The 15,875-nt window shown below is 46.2% G+C and overlaps 2 protein-coding genes and 1 non-coding gene across 3 annotated transcripts; 2 read left to right on the top strand and 1 right to left on the bottom strand.

The window, feature by feature from the left end:
* Positions 1–1,221: 1,221 nt before the first annotated feature.
* LOC136163954 (dolichyl-diphosphooligosaccharide--protein glycosyltransferase subunit 4-like) lies at positions 1,222–1,386 on the bottom strand. Its single transcript, XM_065928778.1, has one exon. The coding sequence runs from the start codon at positions 1,384–1,386 to the stop codon at positions 1,222–1,224; it is 165 nt and encodes a 54-aa protein (XP_065784850.1).
* Positions 1,387–10,541: 9,155 nt separating this feature from the next.
* Positions 10,542–10,671, top strand: LOC136165887 (small nucleolar RNA U109). The gene has a single exon (XR_010662850.1). It is a non-coding gene; the product is annotated as a small nucleolar RNA U109 (small nucleolar RNA).
* Positions 10,672–11,392: 721 nt separating this feature from the next.
* POMC (proopiomelanocortin) lies at positions 11,393–14,396 on the top strand. The gene is made up of 2 exons (XM_065927205.1): positions 11,393–11,524; positions 13,571–14,396. Exons 1-2 carry the CDS (start codon positions 11,393–11,395, stop codon positions 14,228–14,230), a joined length of 792 nt encoding a protein of 263 aa, XP_065783277.1. The 3' UTR covers positions 14,231–14,396.
* The last annotated feature ends 1,479 nt before the right edge of the window (positions 14,397–15,875 follow it).

The following is a 15,875-nucleotide window of genomic DNA, read 5'->3' as shown; positions in this document are numbered from 1 at the left end:
ACCATAGCAGGAATGAAGTGCTCCCTCCGGCAGAGAACCCAGATGGGCCCAAGGAGCCCTGAGAAAGCACAGTGGTTCTGACTCGAGATGGGACTGGCTGCCTCCTTGGCTTGCCCACTGCGACTTGGAGCATAAGTGAAGAAGGGAGGCCAAGATGGAGGTGGGAGTCACTCTGACCCTCCAGGCTTGAACTGGTGCTCGTCCTAGAGTTTTTGAAATGCAAGCCTTGTTCCAGAGTCTTCTTCTCCCCAGTGAAATGATGCCTATTGCCTGACCCCGGGGGCCTGGAGGCTGGGGGGCCAGGCCACCCTCCTCATGCCCCCTCCTGTGACGGGCTCTTGGCCACCCGGTCCTTGCTGCCTTCCGCCCAGCCCTTCCTCTCCCCGCGGAGGCTGCCTCCACACCTGTCTCTGTTACGCACTCACACACTGGTGACATCGCTTTTCCAATTAAACCCTCAGAGGTGAGAAGCTGGGGTGACGAGAGGAGCCCTGGCCCTGTGCCCACAGCCAGGTGTAGACGCATCACCCCGCCCCAGGAATCCTCACTGCAAGCCCTGCGAACAACGCATCTGCTCCCCGCCAAAGACTCGGGTTAACTCTGATCTCCTTCCATCTTTCGCTGCTTCCCTTCTTCCTTCCCTCTTCCCCTCTCTCCCTCCCTCCCGCCTCCTCCCTCCTTCCTTCCGCCCAGGCAGTTTCTCTTGTCACCAGCACTTCCATGATAATAAGGATAAGGGCTGACTAAGGCCAGGCCCATGTATCACTTCCTTTCAGCCACAGGACAGCCACATGGGTGGGAGCAGTCATTTCTCTCGTTTTGCAGATGGGAAAACTAATATAAAGAAACTGGGAATTTGCTCCGAGTCACCCACAGCCAGGCAGTGAGTGAGGAGAATTAGAACCAGCCATTCTGGCCTCAGAGCTGTGCCTTTTTTTTTTTTTTTCTTTTTTGGCACCACACAAATCTGTATTTTTACATTGGAGGGGGGAGTAGAAAACAAAGTAGCCCTTATACTGGGCCCTATTCAGTGGCAGCTTCTTGTTCCATAGGGTTAAGGAAGACTTTGAGGAAATGACAGTTGTTTGGAAAAATCCAGGTGGAGTTGCTTTGTATGTTGTGATGGGTAGAAGGGATGAAGTGAAGTGAGAAGGCCCCTCACACCCTCCATCTTGCCTCAGACTATGTCCTGGAACCCTAGGGGCAGAGAAAGTGCCACTTTCATTCCTGCTTCTTGGGACTGTTGACGGCCACGTGGTGATAGAGAACGACCAGCAGGAAGAGCATGTTGGCGAAGATGGCGAGCTGCACATCTGTGATGGTGCTGATCGGCTGGGCTCGGCTCCCCGGAGCTGTGTTCTTAACCCTGACACCACACTGTGCCATCCACGCAACCTCAGATGGGGAGAGTGTCCGTGACTTCTTCCCTGACACTGATGTCACCTCTTAGGTATTTCAAGAAGCTGTCTCTGTCTGCTCTCCTACCCTACCTGCTCCCACTGCTGGCTGGACAGGTCCCCAGGCCCTGGAGCAGAGCACTGGACTCTGGATCACCCCCTGCTGGCTCCAGGTCCCCACTCCTCTGATCATTCTCCTCACTGCCACAGAAAGCTGGTCCTACGGCTCCTTTAACCCAATCGCTGAATGGCCCCCAGCTGTTTGCCGCTGGCCTCTGACTGTTTCCAGTCTTTTCCCTCTCTCCCTCTGCCACCTGTTCAAGCAGTCTGTGAACATAAGGCTTTTCCTGCCTTGAGGCCTTTGCACATGCTGTTCCTTCTGCCTGCAATGACTTTCCTCTCTTCATCCCAGTGACAGACTGTATCAAGGCTCAACCCACCTCAGCATCCCGTTCTTGGGGAAGCCCTTGCTAACTCCCTCTACCCGGCAGAGCAAGTCACCTCCCGATGCATGCTAGGGAGGCTTGAGGCTCTGTGGAAGCAGTCTAGCTCCCCTACGGCATGCTGAAGAGGTCACGTGGCCAGACTGCATGGAGATGAAAATGTCTCACTATGGAAAACAGTGTGGAGATTTCTTAAAAAACTGGAAATAGAACTACCATATGACCCAGCAATACCACTTCTGGGCACACACACTGAGGAATCCAGATCTGAAAGAGACACGTGCACCCCAAGGTTCATCGCAGCACTGTTTATAATAGCCAGGACATGGAAGCAACCTAGATGCCCATCAGCAGATGAATGGATAAGGAAGCTGTGGTACATATACACCATGGAATATTACTCAGCTGTTAAAAAGAATTCATTTGAATCAGTTCTAATGAGATGGATGAAACTGGAGCCCATTATACAGAGTGAAGTAAGCCAGAAAGATAAAGACCATTACAGTATACTAACACATATATATGGAATTTAGAAAGATGGTAACGATAACCCTATAGGCAAAACAGAAAAAGAGACACAGAAGTACAGAACAGACTTTTGAACTCTGTGGGAGAAGGTGAGGGTGGGATGTTTTGAAAGAACAGCATGTATATTATCTATGGTGAAACAGACCACCAACCCAGGTGGGATGCATGAGTCAAGTGCTCAGGCCTGGTGGGCTGGGAAGACCCAGAGGAATCAGCTGGAGAGGGAGGTGGGATGGGGGACCGGGATGGGGAATACGTGTAACTCTATGGCTGATTCATATCAATGTATGACAAAACCCACTGAAAAATTAAAAAATTAAAAAAAAAAAAAAAAAGAAAGAAAATGTCTGAGGATCCCCAGCTCTTCTTGCCCCTAGTTGAGTCTTCCCAGTCAGGAACCAGTTAAGTGAGTGAGTGGCTTCAGGTGATTTATAGAAGCCAGGCTTTGAGCTCCCCAAGCTGATGCCAAGTAGAGCAGGGATGTGTTGGCCCTGCCAAACCTTGGCCATACTGCAGATTTGTGAGCGAAATAAATGTTGTTTAAAGTCATCACATTGGACTTCCTTAGAGGTTCAGTGATTAAGACTCTACACTTCCAATGCAGGGCATGTGGGTTCAATCCCTGGTCAGGGAAGGTCCCACATGCCATGTGGCCAAAATGTTAAAACCAAATAAATAAATAAAATTGGGCCTTAGCAAAAAAACCCAGCAAGTTTTGGGGGTAGGTTGTGATCTAGTATTAAATAACCAGAGCAACCATTATTAACACTCTGGTATATTTTAATTTTTTTCTCTATTTCTATCTCTCTGTATTTACAGTCATTCCCTCCATTTCCATGGATGATTGGTTCCAGGACCCACTCAGATACCAAAATCCATAGATGTTCAAGTTCCACAGGTCAGCTACCCCTATCTGCAGTCCCACTGCCATGGTCTAACTATGATCATGTAAGACAGTAGCTCATATTTACTTAAAAAAATAAGAGTATAAGTAGGCCTGTGCAGCTCAAGGGTCAACTGTATATCCATGTTTTATCATATTTCCTCCCTTCAATATACAGTGCTTATTTTTTATGTTTGAACATCTACTTTATTTTGAATGACTGCAAAGTACTCCATTGCATAGCTTTACTATAATTTTTATAAGTATACTCTACTGTTTTTATAATTACACCCTAGATGTTTAGTGTATTTCATTTCATTGCCACTATGAACAATGTTGTGTGAATAGTCTTAGACAGCATTTAGGATAACTGTCAGATATTTCCTCAGGAAATTCTGGGTTAAAAGGTAAAGGCTTTGGTACAGAATCACTCATCTTTCCATGGCTTTTCTTACAAGTCTCCTGTGTCTATATCGCCTTCTTTTTTGGAAGAGGAAAGCGTACCACTGTTGGGAGGTCAGGTTCTTCCTCTGAACCTCACTCTACTTAAGACTTGGATCATTTGGTTTTTCTGACTCTCATCTGCAGCATCAATTTTCCCTTCTCTACTGTATTATTCCAATCAGTATGCAATCATGTTCTAGTAACTCTCTGCCATCTTTATCCTAGGTCCTATATTACCCTCCACCACTACTCCATATTCACCATTAGATTTCTAGAAAGAGTTTTTTTTTAAGCCAGGATCAAAAGTAGAAGTAGTTAAATTCACAAAATTAATGGGGAGACTTAAAAAACATATATCTATTAGTAACTAATGAATTAAGATGATAAATAATCAGAGAGAATATAGGTATAGAAAGGATATAGAATATTTCAGCAATCATATAATACATATTCTTTTGAAGTTTACATAAAGCATTAATCAAAACAGACCATATGTTCATCCATTAAGCGGTTCCCCAAATTTCAAGGGACTAGTAGCAAAATATGTTCTTTGACCACAGAGGAATTATGCTAAAATGTAGTTTCAAAACAGATCTAAAAAACTCCCAATGATTGACAGTTAAACAGAGAACTTCTCAATAACCCACAGGTCAATTAAGATATCTCAATGAAAACAAAATATTTTAAACTACATGGTAATAAAAATATGATATATCAAAACTTGTGAGATGCAACTGAAGCTATACTTAGAAATTTATAGCCATAAATACACATGTCAAAAAGAATAAAGGTTGAATATCAATTATCTAAGTAAAAGCATTTATTTATAATATCCAACTCAAGAGAATAGAAAAAGAAGAGCTAATTAGAAATTAGAAGGTAAGAAATTATAATAAAAGTAGAAATTTTAAAAATAGAAAAAAGTAAATGTAATAGAATATCATCAACATTGAAATTCATTCTTTAAAAATACTAATAAAATTGTAAGCTCCTAATAAAATAAATAAAAAAGAGAGAGGACATATTAATAAATTACCAGTATCAGAGATAAAAGAGGACCATAGAGATTCCATAGATACTAAGATGATAATAAGAAGACACAATAAAAATTTCAAGCCAAAATATTTTAAAAATTTAAGTGAAATGGACAAAATACCTAGAAGTGCTAAACTTACACAAAGAGAAATAGACAACTGGAATAGTGTTATTTAAGTAATTTAATCTGTAGTTTAAAACCATTCAACAAACAAGCAACCTTAAAGACCTAGATGGGACCACTAACAAAGCAAATGTTTGGGAAAACATTTAAGGAAGAGATAAACACCACTGTATACAAACTCTTCTATTAAATTAGAAAAAATGGGAGCCAGTGAAGGGATTTTGAACTTGTTTTAGAAAGCATAATTTTGACACCAAAACCTAACAGGAATCCTACAAGAAAGGAAAATTACAGGTTGATCTCATAAACATGGATGCAAAAATATTAGATAAAATATTAGTAAACCGAACCCAATGCTATATAATGGTAGCACATCATAATCAAATTGGGCTCACAGAACAGGAATGCATGGTAGGTGCAACACTAAGAATCAACAATGTAACTTACCACATTATCAGGGAAGAGAGGGGTAAATCATATTATCATCTCAGACAATCAGAAGCATCTGCTCCAGGCTTTCAAAGAGGAGCTAGTGATACAAAGAAGCAAGGGCAGTGACATCCTTTCTGGTGACATCAGTCAAAACAGGAATAACAAGCTCCCAACCTGAACATAGAAGTGACATCTGTGTCCAGTGCCTGACTTGGGCCCTCTTGTTCCCAGTAGTGGTCTGTTTGTCTTTCTCATTGGATCCGATCAGTGGCCATGATTCCAGCCACCTTTTGTCTCTGCCCATTTTTGGATCCTGGTTGCCCAGGCTTCCCAGTGATTCTAAATGTGATTCAATGGTCAGTTCACATCCCCTAAAGTTGGTTCTGCTGCATGTAATTAAGAACCCAACTGACAGAGCAGGACAGAAGCTGGGTCAATCTGAACTTTTCCTGGTCTGGCTCTTTTGCCACCATCAGCTGCCTCTTAAGGTTATAAAAATAATACAGAGAAAAATGAGAAACTCTGATTGAGAGGGCTCATAAGCCTGGCAGTGGCAGGGGTGGGGCAGGAGTGGTTGGAAGAGGAAAGATGGAAAACAGAGTGGAATTTGTTCCAGCTTTACAAGCTACATATACAGATGAGATGAGTGTGGGCTTCTCTGGAAAACAGAGATGATCATGTTTCATGCCTTGGAAGGACAACTGACCAAGGAGATCTTCAGGGAACTGGTGTTGATGGATAAGCTAAATCTTACTGCAAGAGTCTAATTTTCCCAGGTGGTTGGAAGGAGAAAGGGTGTTTTAGGAGGAAAGAGCATAGACAAAGAGGTGACGGCTAGAGAAAATAGGGTTTATGGGAATGTGAATGCTGTGGATGGTCGAAGTGCCAGGATACAAGATGGAGAGGTGAGAGATGGCCCTGGAAAGAGGCCAAGGCTGGTTAATAATACCTTATTTAACTGTTAAGGAGCGAGAATCTCTCTTGTGACCCCAAAGAAAAGGATTGCTGAGTGTAAAGCCAATGTTGCCAATCAGAAATTCTCAAGGGTGTCCTGAAGTCCAAAAGAGCATCTGAGAATAAAGAAATTTCCTGCAAATGACACATTAAGCAAGAATCTTTTTGAAGTTCAGTTTAGTTCCAGCACACCTGTTCACCCCCACTGCTTCCCACAATTTGCTTTTGCTTCTTTACTCCGGGTTAAGGTAGAGACTCTTCCATTGCAGGTTTGAGTGCGGTTCTTTCCTCCTTGGCTTGACACTGGGGCCCTCCAACCTGTAACTGAGGGATTGTGACGACTCCTGACATTTTCTCATCACAGTTTCCAAACGTTGGGGAAATCAGAGGCATCACAGACGCACTCCCTGGGTGGTGATATTTACCTCCAAATGAGAAAGAGGCAGATGCCAGCCCAATCAGGCACACAGGTAACTTTGCCCTCTTGTCAATGATCTCAGCCGGCAGGCTAGGCCAGCCCCACACCGGGGTGCTAAGCCTCCCGCTCACCGTAACTGGAGACCCAAAACCATCCTTAATTAAGTTCTTTCCTGACGGCTGCCAGGTGTGCCCTTCAGCAAGAGAGTGTTAATTCCAGCCTCCGGGGGAGAGAGATCCAGACCCCTTTCCGGACACGTCTGCTCTCCAGCTCAGCCCCTACCTGGAAACCCCCTCCCGCGCCCCCACGGCCCCCCTTCCTATGGACGGGGGAGTTGCCTGTTACGTTGCAGCTGCCGGGAAGTCCACTTAACGTCTAGCGCCCACCCGGGCGGGCCCCGCAAGTATATAAAGACCGCGGAGAGCGAGTGGGACAAGACGGCGCGACGGAAGAGAACGAAGAGCAGAAAAGTGACCGAGAGGCCGCTGAACATCCTCTCCCCGGCGCAGCGGGAGCCGCCCGAGGCAGCTTCCCGGTGACAGGTAAGGGCGCAGCGGCGCGGAATCTCAATCTTATCCCCGGACCCCCTGCTGCGGGGGCCTTGGGATGCTGTAGCCCAGCTCCGATCTCAGAGGCATCTTTTGTCTCGCTGCCGTCCTGAATTCTTTGAAAACTTTCTGTGCTGGGCGCGGCGTGGGAAGCCGCTGGCAGCGGAACGGCGAGGACTGGCCTCTCTGGACGGCCGGAGAGCCGCTGCGACGCTGAATGTGTTGCGTTTCAGGAGTTGGCGGCCGCGTCTGTCCCGGGGAGAGGGACTCTTGAGGAGTCCTACCCGTATTCTGGGGAGACTCCTGGAGACCCAGTCTTTTGGGACTTCTGATTTGCCGGGTAGGTGTCACTTCTTAAAAGATACCATATACTCCAGCGTAAATTGATGTTGAAAAAAGGGGCAGAAGAGAAGAGGCTAAAAGTCACAACAAACTCTCTGCGTTCCAGACTTCTTTGAATTCAGATTTCTGAAACTTCGTTTCCCTGCCCACCTTAGCGACCCCGACGTGGCTGCGCTTAGAGAATGACACCGTCTGCTCTACATGAGCTGCTGGTGTTAAAAAGAGGTGGCCGGATGGGAACTGTCCACGGTCCTGAACTACCCCGTCTCTGCCCTCAACAGGATCGCAGAACGGACCTCCAATCCCGCAGACCTTAGATCGCAGGGCAGCAGCAGCAGCCCTAGGAGGTGATGGAAGCTCAGGCAAGACGCAGGCTCAGGCAAGGTGGGTTCCCAGTGAGGGAGGGAGAGTCTGCAGAGCATTTGGATCCCCCAAATTCTTCGTGTATAAATGGGGAGCTGGTGGTTCTCACAGAAGTGCTGGAAGAAGCACTTGTCTTGTTTGTGTTAAGATCTATAGATCATGGCTTATTTAATGACATACTATTCCTTTGACATTGTTTTAGGACTTGATGGGTGTGTATCCTGATGCTAGGATGAAACTCTGCTCCTCTGTTCCTCTAATCTTTACAGACTGGCATGGCCAGTGTGCAATTTTAGAGGGCCAATTTTAGAGGGGGGTGGGGGAGAGAAGGACTGGGAGTGTGGGATTAGCAGAGGCAAACTAATATATATAGGATGGATTAAAGAACAAGGTCCTACTGTATTCAATATCATGTGATAAACCATAATGGAAAAGAATATTAAAAATGAAATTAAATAAAACAAAATATGTTTTGTTTAGCTCATAGAGAATTCACCAACACATATGAATTTCTAGTTAGTGTTGTTCTGTTATAAAGTTAATTTCAAGATTAGCAAATTACAAGTTTATATTTATTTTTCCAAGCTTTCAATTATTCAACACTCCCTACTTACAAAAAGCACATTTGACATCTACCTATTACTTTATTGCTTTAAAACCATGACAATATAATATTTGTTTATTGTAGAAAAATATAAAAATATACATGAGCAGAAAGAAGATAAGTTGCTTTCAGGAAGCTACCTAATATTTTAGCAGGAGACTGCAGCTCTGAGAGGTGGGGAGTGAGGATGTTATCATGTTGTATAATATAGCCCATGGGGCAAGAGAGGAAACACTGGCTGAGACTTTTCAGGAAGGTCTGATATCATGAGGTAGGTTTTTAGAAAATGCAAGTCATCCCAGAATGGCCAACTTTGAGAAGAACTGAAATATAGTCGAGGGGACTGTCAGACCTGTATGATTTTCTTTCTTCTCTACTAAGATGCTATTTTACACTTGTCCATAGTATATAAGGCTTCCTAGGTGGCACTAGTGGTTAAAAACAAAACAAAACAACCCAATTGTCAATGCAGGAGATGCAGGAGACTCGGGTTGGATCCCTGGACGGGGAAGATCCCCTGGAGGAGGGCATGGCAACCCACTCTAGTTATTCTTACCTGGAGAAGTCTATGGACAGAGGAGCCTGAGGGGCTACAGTCTATGGGTTTGCAAAAGAGTCAGACACAACTTAGTGACTAAACAATAACAACAACAACATAGTAATATAAAACTACCACTTTTCTGCTTCTCTTTTAAACTTGGGCATTTTTTTCGGAGCGAAATGTGCTGTGTGGTCTCAGAGATTTAACACAAATTACCTTGTCCACCAAATTCAGGCTTTGTACTTGAACTGGAGCACCAAAAGTCTACAACAGGAGCAGCCTGTCCTCGGTCACAACTGGACGCCAGGTTGACCAGTGTTCTCCGAGTTACCCTGTGATGCAGATAGGCCAGCTCACTGGCTACCAGCACCATCTAATGGCTGCTCTGAAAACACTCGGGCTGTGCTTGGCAACCATTCAGAAGGGAGCCCTTTCGGCTCAGCTTTTGGGGAAAGGAGTGGGGTGGTACAGAGAGAAGGAAGTGGCTTCCTGAAGCAGACAATGAGAGCCAGGGGGAAATTTCACTTCCAAAGCTCTCCCTATAAAAAAGATTTGGCCCATGCCTCCACAAATAGGAGATTCCTTTGGGCAAATATTTTTATTTATTTTTAAATTTTTTATGCATAAATATATATATATATTCTTTTTCATATTATTTTCCATTATGACTTGTTACAGAATATTGAATATATAGTTCCCTGTGCTATAAAATAGGGCTTTATTATTGATTTTCTTTTTTTTTTCATTTATTTTTATTAGTTGGAGGCCAATCACTTCACAACATTGCAATGGGTTTTGTCATACACTGACATGAATCAGCCATGGAGTCACATGCATTCCCCATCCCGATCCCCCCTCCCACCCCCCTCTCCACCCGACTCCTCGGGTCTTCCCAGTGCACCAGGCCCGAGCACCTGTCTCATGCATCCCACCTAGGCTGGTGATCTGTTATCCTTTGGGCAAATATTTTTAAATCAGAAGAGACAATTAGTCATCTATACCTTAATATAAATTTCTTTTCTTATCTAATTAGATTTCTTCCATAAAGGCTGGGTTGAAAAGACCTGAAATCTAGAATGACTGTGGCATGCATGGTGACAGGGCTCAGGGTCATTTTGGAGGGGAGACCTTTGTGAGGGGTGGCAGGGCAGTGTGAAAGCTAGAGGGATGGGGAAAATGTTGGGCACAGAGGGCAAAAGGCAGCATTGATTCTCCCTTTTACTGCGTCTGGACCTCTTTAATTAAGCATCTGCCCAGTGGTGCTTCCTGATTTCTCTGAGAAAGTGTCTTGGGCAGGTGTTCATGATGTGATGTAGTTCTCTTCTGCTCTGTGTGATCATGTCCTTCCTTTCCACGCCAACAGCATCTTCAAGTCCAGCTATTTCAGACTATATTTGAGAGACTCAGAGAACAAGAGGAGGTCTGACGTATATTGTATTCAGGAGATGAACCAGTTTTAAATGGGGGTCTACTTTAAAAAGAAATCTCCAAAATGTCTGCTTCTCATTCCTTTGGAAGCAGGAATACGTCCATAACATGCTACATTAAAAAAGGAGTTCTCAGGGCTGCCAACCTTCCAGTAGAGGTTGAGTAGTAGTATATTTCTCCTACATTAGAAAAAAATAAAATAAACCTCCAAAGTTACAGGGGTCTAGGAAATAGTGATTCCCTGAGTGGTTTATGTACAGGACATCAAACTGGGTTGGCTGAGGTTTTGGCTCAGTTGGACAGAGGTTTCATTTACCATTATACGAACCTACTATTCATAGAAAGTGGAGTTTCTGAGGAATGATAGAATCCTGGTGGATTCAGTAGACCATCTCGAGCAGGAGTTTCACAGTCATTTGTCTTCCCCAAGTTATTCCTTGAATCTAGAGTGTTTGAACTTTAGTTTCCTGAAGATGGGGAAATAGAAAAGATCAGTGATGGAAACAAGAGAACTTGGCCATACGTCATTGTGAAAAACCCAAGTCATTGTCTCTCTCTGGGTCTCAGTTTCCTCATCTCTCAAATAAGGGGCCATACCAAATGACCCCTAAAATAGCTTCCAACCCTAACATCCTTTGGGGTCTAATTTTTAATAGGAGATAAAGGGAAAATTGTGCAGTTTACCCAGGTCCCACTGCCCTCCTCTCTATTACAACTCACACGACCACCCTGCACACCAACCTGCTCCTTGAGCTGCTCTTGTCCTCAAAAAGCCTTGAGCTCCACAAATGAGAGTGTTGTTAATGTTGGCTCACGGTCCTTCCTGATGAGTGGCCAACATTGTTCTGCTCCTTGCAGGGGTCCCACTCATCTTGTTTGCCTCTGCAGAGCCTCAGCCAGCCTGGAAGATGCCGAGACTGTGCAGCAGTCGTTCGGGCGCCCTGCTGCTGGCCTTGCTGCTTCAGGCCTCCATGGAAGTGCGTGGTTGGTGCCTTGAGAGCAGTCAGTGTCAGGATCTCACCACGGAAAGTAACCTGCTGGTACGTGGGCTGTGGCCGCCATCTTGATTTGGGTATCAGATGGTACTGGGGTGGGGACAGCACAAAAAAAGGAGCATGCAAAAGGAGAGATTCATTTCCAGAGATATGGCTAACTCAACCAAGGGCAGGAATAGACCTCTAGGGCGAAGTAAGAATTGGGCCAAGGAAGGGAGGAAGCAGCTTCAGGGAGATGGGTTTGGTCCATAATGTCTTCTTGATTATCTTTACTTCCTGCCTTGTCTTCTTGTAAAGAGATCCACTCCTTTTAAGCTATTTAGAGATAGTGCCATTAAAATAAACAATACTGATAGTGATAACCATAATTGCTCCCTCGACTGACCCTACCTATTCTTTCAATCTTTTAGCCTTCAAATTATTCCTTTTTAGATAACCTCATATGACTTTCCATTTCCATTCCATTTTACTTTCCTTGTATCTGCTGCCAGTTACAAAGTCAGGAAGATAATATCACAAACCATCTCTAGAAGGAAAAACTCAGGTGCCATTTTCCACTAACTGGTGCCAAATGCCATTTGCTTCTCAAGGACTGACCTTCTACAGCCTTTCCATAGCATATAAAAGCCCTTTGTGCCAGGCTGGAACTCCCTCTAGGTCACCATGGCTTGTGTGTGTATTTGTTATTATTTATTTGTATTGGGAAGTATAAATGAGGAACAATACCAACTAAAGGCTACAAGAAACACTACTGATGGCCATGACTAAGTTCCATCCTACTGCCTGTACCTGCCTGGTGAGGGTGGAATGTACATCACTACATTCTGTGTGTTTTGTCAGCAGAGAAGCTGAGTTAAGGTGGGAAAAGACTTTCTCAAAAACATATCAGATTGCATGTAGAATATAAAATAGAAGTAAAGAGCCCAGGAATCCTGTGAGCTCTATTTCCAAGAGACCCAAGAGACTCTTGATTAGAGACACCCATTGCACAGTCTTTCCTGTTGAGAGCTCATCAGGGAAGAAGCACTGGCTGTGGTCAGAGTCTGGAGGTTCTAGTCCCAGTCCCAGTTCTGTCAATGGGCTGTGGAACTTTGCCAAGTTCCTTTCTCCTCTCTGAGAAATTGTGTATCATTATGTGTCCAGGGGAGAGGAGTATGAGATAATTTTTGTTTTCCATTGTTACTATTCTGTAGTGTTATAATTCTAAATTCCTGGAGTATGAAGTTCCCAACTCAACAGAGTGGGTGGGATCCTTCTTTTTCCTCCTTTGTTGTCCCGAGTAACTGAAAACTCAAGGCTGCAGCCCCAAGGTCATTTTCCTAAGCAAATGTGTGCCACAGTTGTCTAGTCACAGACGGCAGACAGGGCTCCATGTACAGGACTCCATGACCCCTGCGATGGAAATAATCCTGACTTCCTATCCTTCCACCCAGTTAGAAAGGCACAGGGAAGTGAGTCGCCCCCTCCCTAAGCTCACTGATTGAGGCAAAGACAGGATCAGCTCGGAAGACCTGAAAGAACCAGAGAAAGTGCCAGATGGCTGTGGGCAAGTCTGGAGGGAGATGGCTAGGGGAGGGCATGAGGTACTTTGCAGACCACTGGGGTACGGCTGAGGCATTATTGAAACTACAGGCCCTGGAAGCCAGACTTCTCCCAAATTTCAACCCAATGCCCTTCCCAGACTCGAACTGAACCATATTTATTTACTCACTATTCATTAAGTGCCGACAACTACCACCCACCTGCCATTTATTGACGAATTCCTATACATCTGGCTTATAAAGTTTAGGACGTTTACCCTACCCACAAAGCTACAACGCAAGTTCACCATGGATCGGGACGGGGATTTCGTTGTAACTGCTGGGCAGGGGTACCAGGAGCCCAGGGGACAAAAAAGGCGCTATCCGAGCTGAATCTCAGACGTCTGGGGATGCTCAGAGGTGGGAGTGGGTAGATATCCTCCGCAGTTAGCCCAGTGGGCGACCCCGCACGTGCGGAGGGAGTGGAGGGCGCAGGCGGCGCGCGTGAGGGGCGGGGGAACGCCGCGGCCCGGAGTGGGCGGGGCCTGACGCGCTCGCTGCTCTCCCGCAGGCGTGCATCCGGGCCTGCAAGCCCGACCTCTCCGCCGAGACGCCGGTGTTCCCCGGCAACGGCGACGAGCAGCCGCTGACTGAGAACCCCCGGAAATACGTCATGGGCCACTTCCGCTGGGACCGCTTCGGCCGTCGGAATGGTAGCAGCAGCAGCGGATTTGGCGGCGCGGCCCAGAAGCGCGAGGAGGAAGTGGCGGTGGGCGAAGGCCCCGGGCCCCGCGGCGATGGCGCCGAGACGGGTCCGCGTGAGGATAAGCGTTCTTACTCCATGGAACACTTCCGCTGGGGCAAGCCGGTGGGCAAGAAGCGGCGCCCGGTGAAGGTGTACCCCAACGGCGCCGAGGACGAGTCGGCCCAGGCCTTTCCCCTCGAATTCAAGAGGGAGCTGACCGAGGAGAGGCTCGAGCAGGCGCGCGGCCCCGAGGCCCAGGCTGAGAGCGCAGCCGCCCGGGCTGAGCTGGAGTACGGCCTGGTGGCGGAGGCTGAGGAGGCCGAGAAGAAGGACGAGGGGCCCTATAAGATGGAACACTTCCGCTGGGGCAGCCCGCCCAAGGACAAGCGCTACGGCGGGTTCATGACCTCCGAGAAGAGCCTAACGCCCCTTGTCACGCTGTTCAAAAACGCCATCATCAAGAACGCCCACAAGAAGGGCCAGTGAAGGCGCAGCAGGCAGGGGCCTCTCTCCGCGGAAAGTTGACCCCGAAGGCCTCTCTTCTGCCCTCCTGCCGTCTTGCAGCCCGGGTGAGGACTCGCCCAGGCAGTGATGGCGCCAGGTATCCCACTTCTTAAAGCTGTCTGTAGTTAAGAAATAAAACCTTTCAAGTTTCATGAATATTGACTGGGTGAATTAAAAACGCATATCCATCAAGTAAAGGGCAGCACATACTGGAGGGGCGATAGTGGTTTCCATGTGACTACGTGTTAATATGTTTCACAGGATATACTGAGAATCAAAGGAAAGGTTACTTCCTCCCCGCCCCTAGCAAATGGGTCTTCTAGGGGTCAAATAAGGTGACGGTTCAGTGTGCTGCATTTCCCACTCCATTGAGTGCGAAAAGGCTGATCAGCCAGCTGATGATTCCTCCGAAAGACAGGATTCCTCCTATTACTCTGGTTCCCACCTAAGTCCAAGAGCCAGTGAGACACAGATGAGCCCCAAGGGGAACTGGGAGGGCTCTGGGCTCTGAGGTGAGACGTTGTCCTTAATGCCTATGTGGATCTAGTGATCAGTGAGAACTTAGGCAAGTCTCTGAACTTCTCCAAAGTTTAGTTATCTCATTCCTTCCTATTATGAGTGCTGTGTGAGGGTTAATGAGAAACTGGGGAGGTCATCTTTTCATCACTGAGAGGCTAAGTGTGAGATTGGTATGGGTTCAGATTTGACTGCTCTCCCAGGCTACCCTCAGATACTCTCAAACACAGGGTCTCACCCACACAGACATATACCCATGGAGACACGTCTGTAGAAATAAAGTATGCACAGATGCTTTCAGCCTCTGGGGTGTAAGATTGAAGTCTGTCTTGACCTGCTTGTCATGCCCAAGCTCCCTGTTCCCCAGGTTGCCCAGTTTCAGCCTTCTCTTCATGCTCAGGCCTCAACTAGCCCAATAGCTTCCTAACCAACTGGTATCCTGGTCTCCAGTTGCTTTTTCCCCAATCCATTGTACAAACTCTTAATGTATATATACAAAATCTTGCTTTCTCCACATTAGTTGGCTCAAGACAATCACCCCACCGCCACTCTTCCATCAATTCCAAACAACTGGGCATGACACATACAAGGGCCCTTCTCTGTCAGTTTCACTCTCCTTACCAAACTTCCCTTCCCTGGTTTTATCACTTCTTCCATCCTCCTCCATCTTCTGCCTCAATTCTCCACCATTCCCCTCTATTTTGAATGTTACACTGTTTTCAACTTGAATCCAGGCTCAAGTCCACTTCTGCTGGGAAAGATGGGATGTTTTGCAGCCAAGCTTGCTCGTTTTCGGGGATTCTGAAGTCAGCCCCTCTGCACTGGAGAGCATGCTGTCTAGCTCGGATGGCAAGTTTCTTACTGCACACACATATTGTGCTCTTTTCTTTCAAGGAAAGTAAACTCCACGAGGGCAGAGGCCAGGGGTTGTGTTTCTTATGTCCCCAAGATGTTTTCACAAAGTTGGGGCCACTGGTTTGTAGTCACACATTCAGAGAGTGCATACACAGAGATGCACATTGCCATGTCAACTGCATCAGTCGATGATACAGATCAAAACCAGCTGGGGAATATTTCTGTATGGCACTTCTATATTTACTTCCATATTTTG

Source organism: Muntiacus reevesi, chromosome 3 (assembly GCF_963930625.1).
Source record: "Muntiacus reevesi chromosome 3, mMunRee1.1, whole genome shotgun sequence".
NCBI classification, from domain to species: domain Eukaryota; kingdom Metazoa; phylum Chordata; class Mammalia; order Artiodactyla; family Cervidae; genus Muntiacus; species Muntiacus reevesi.
This window is presented reverse-complemented; position numbering and strand designations above follow the sequence as displayed.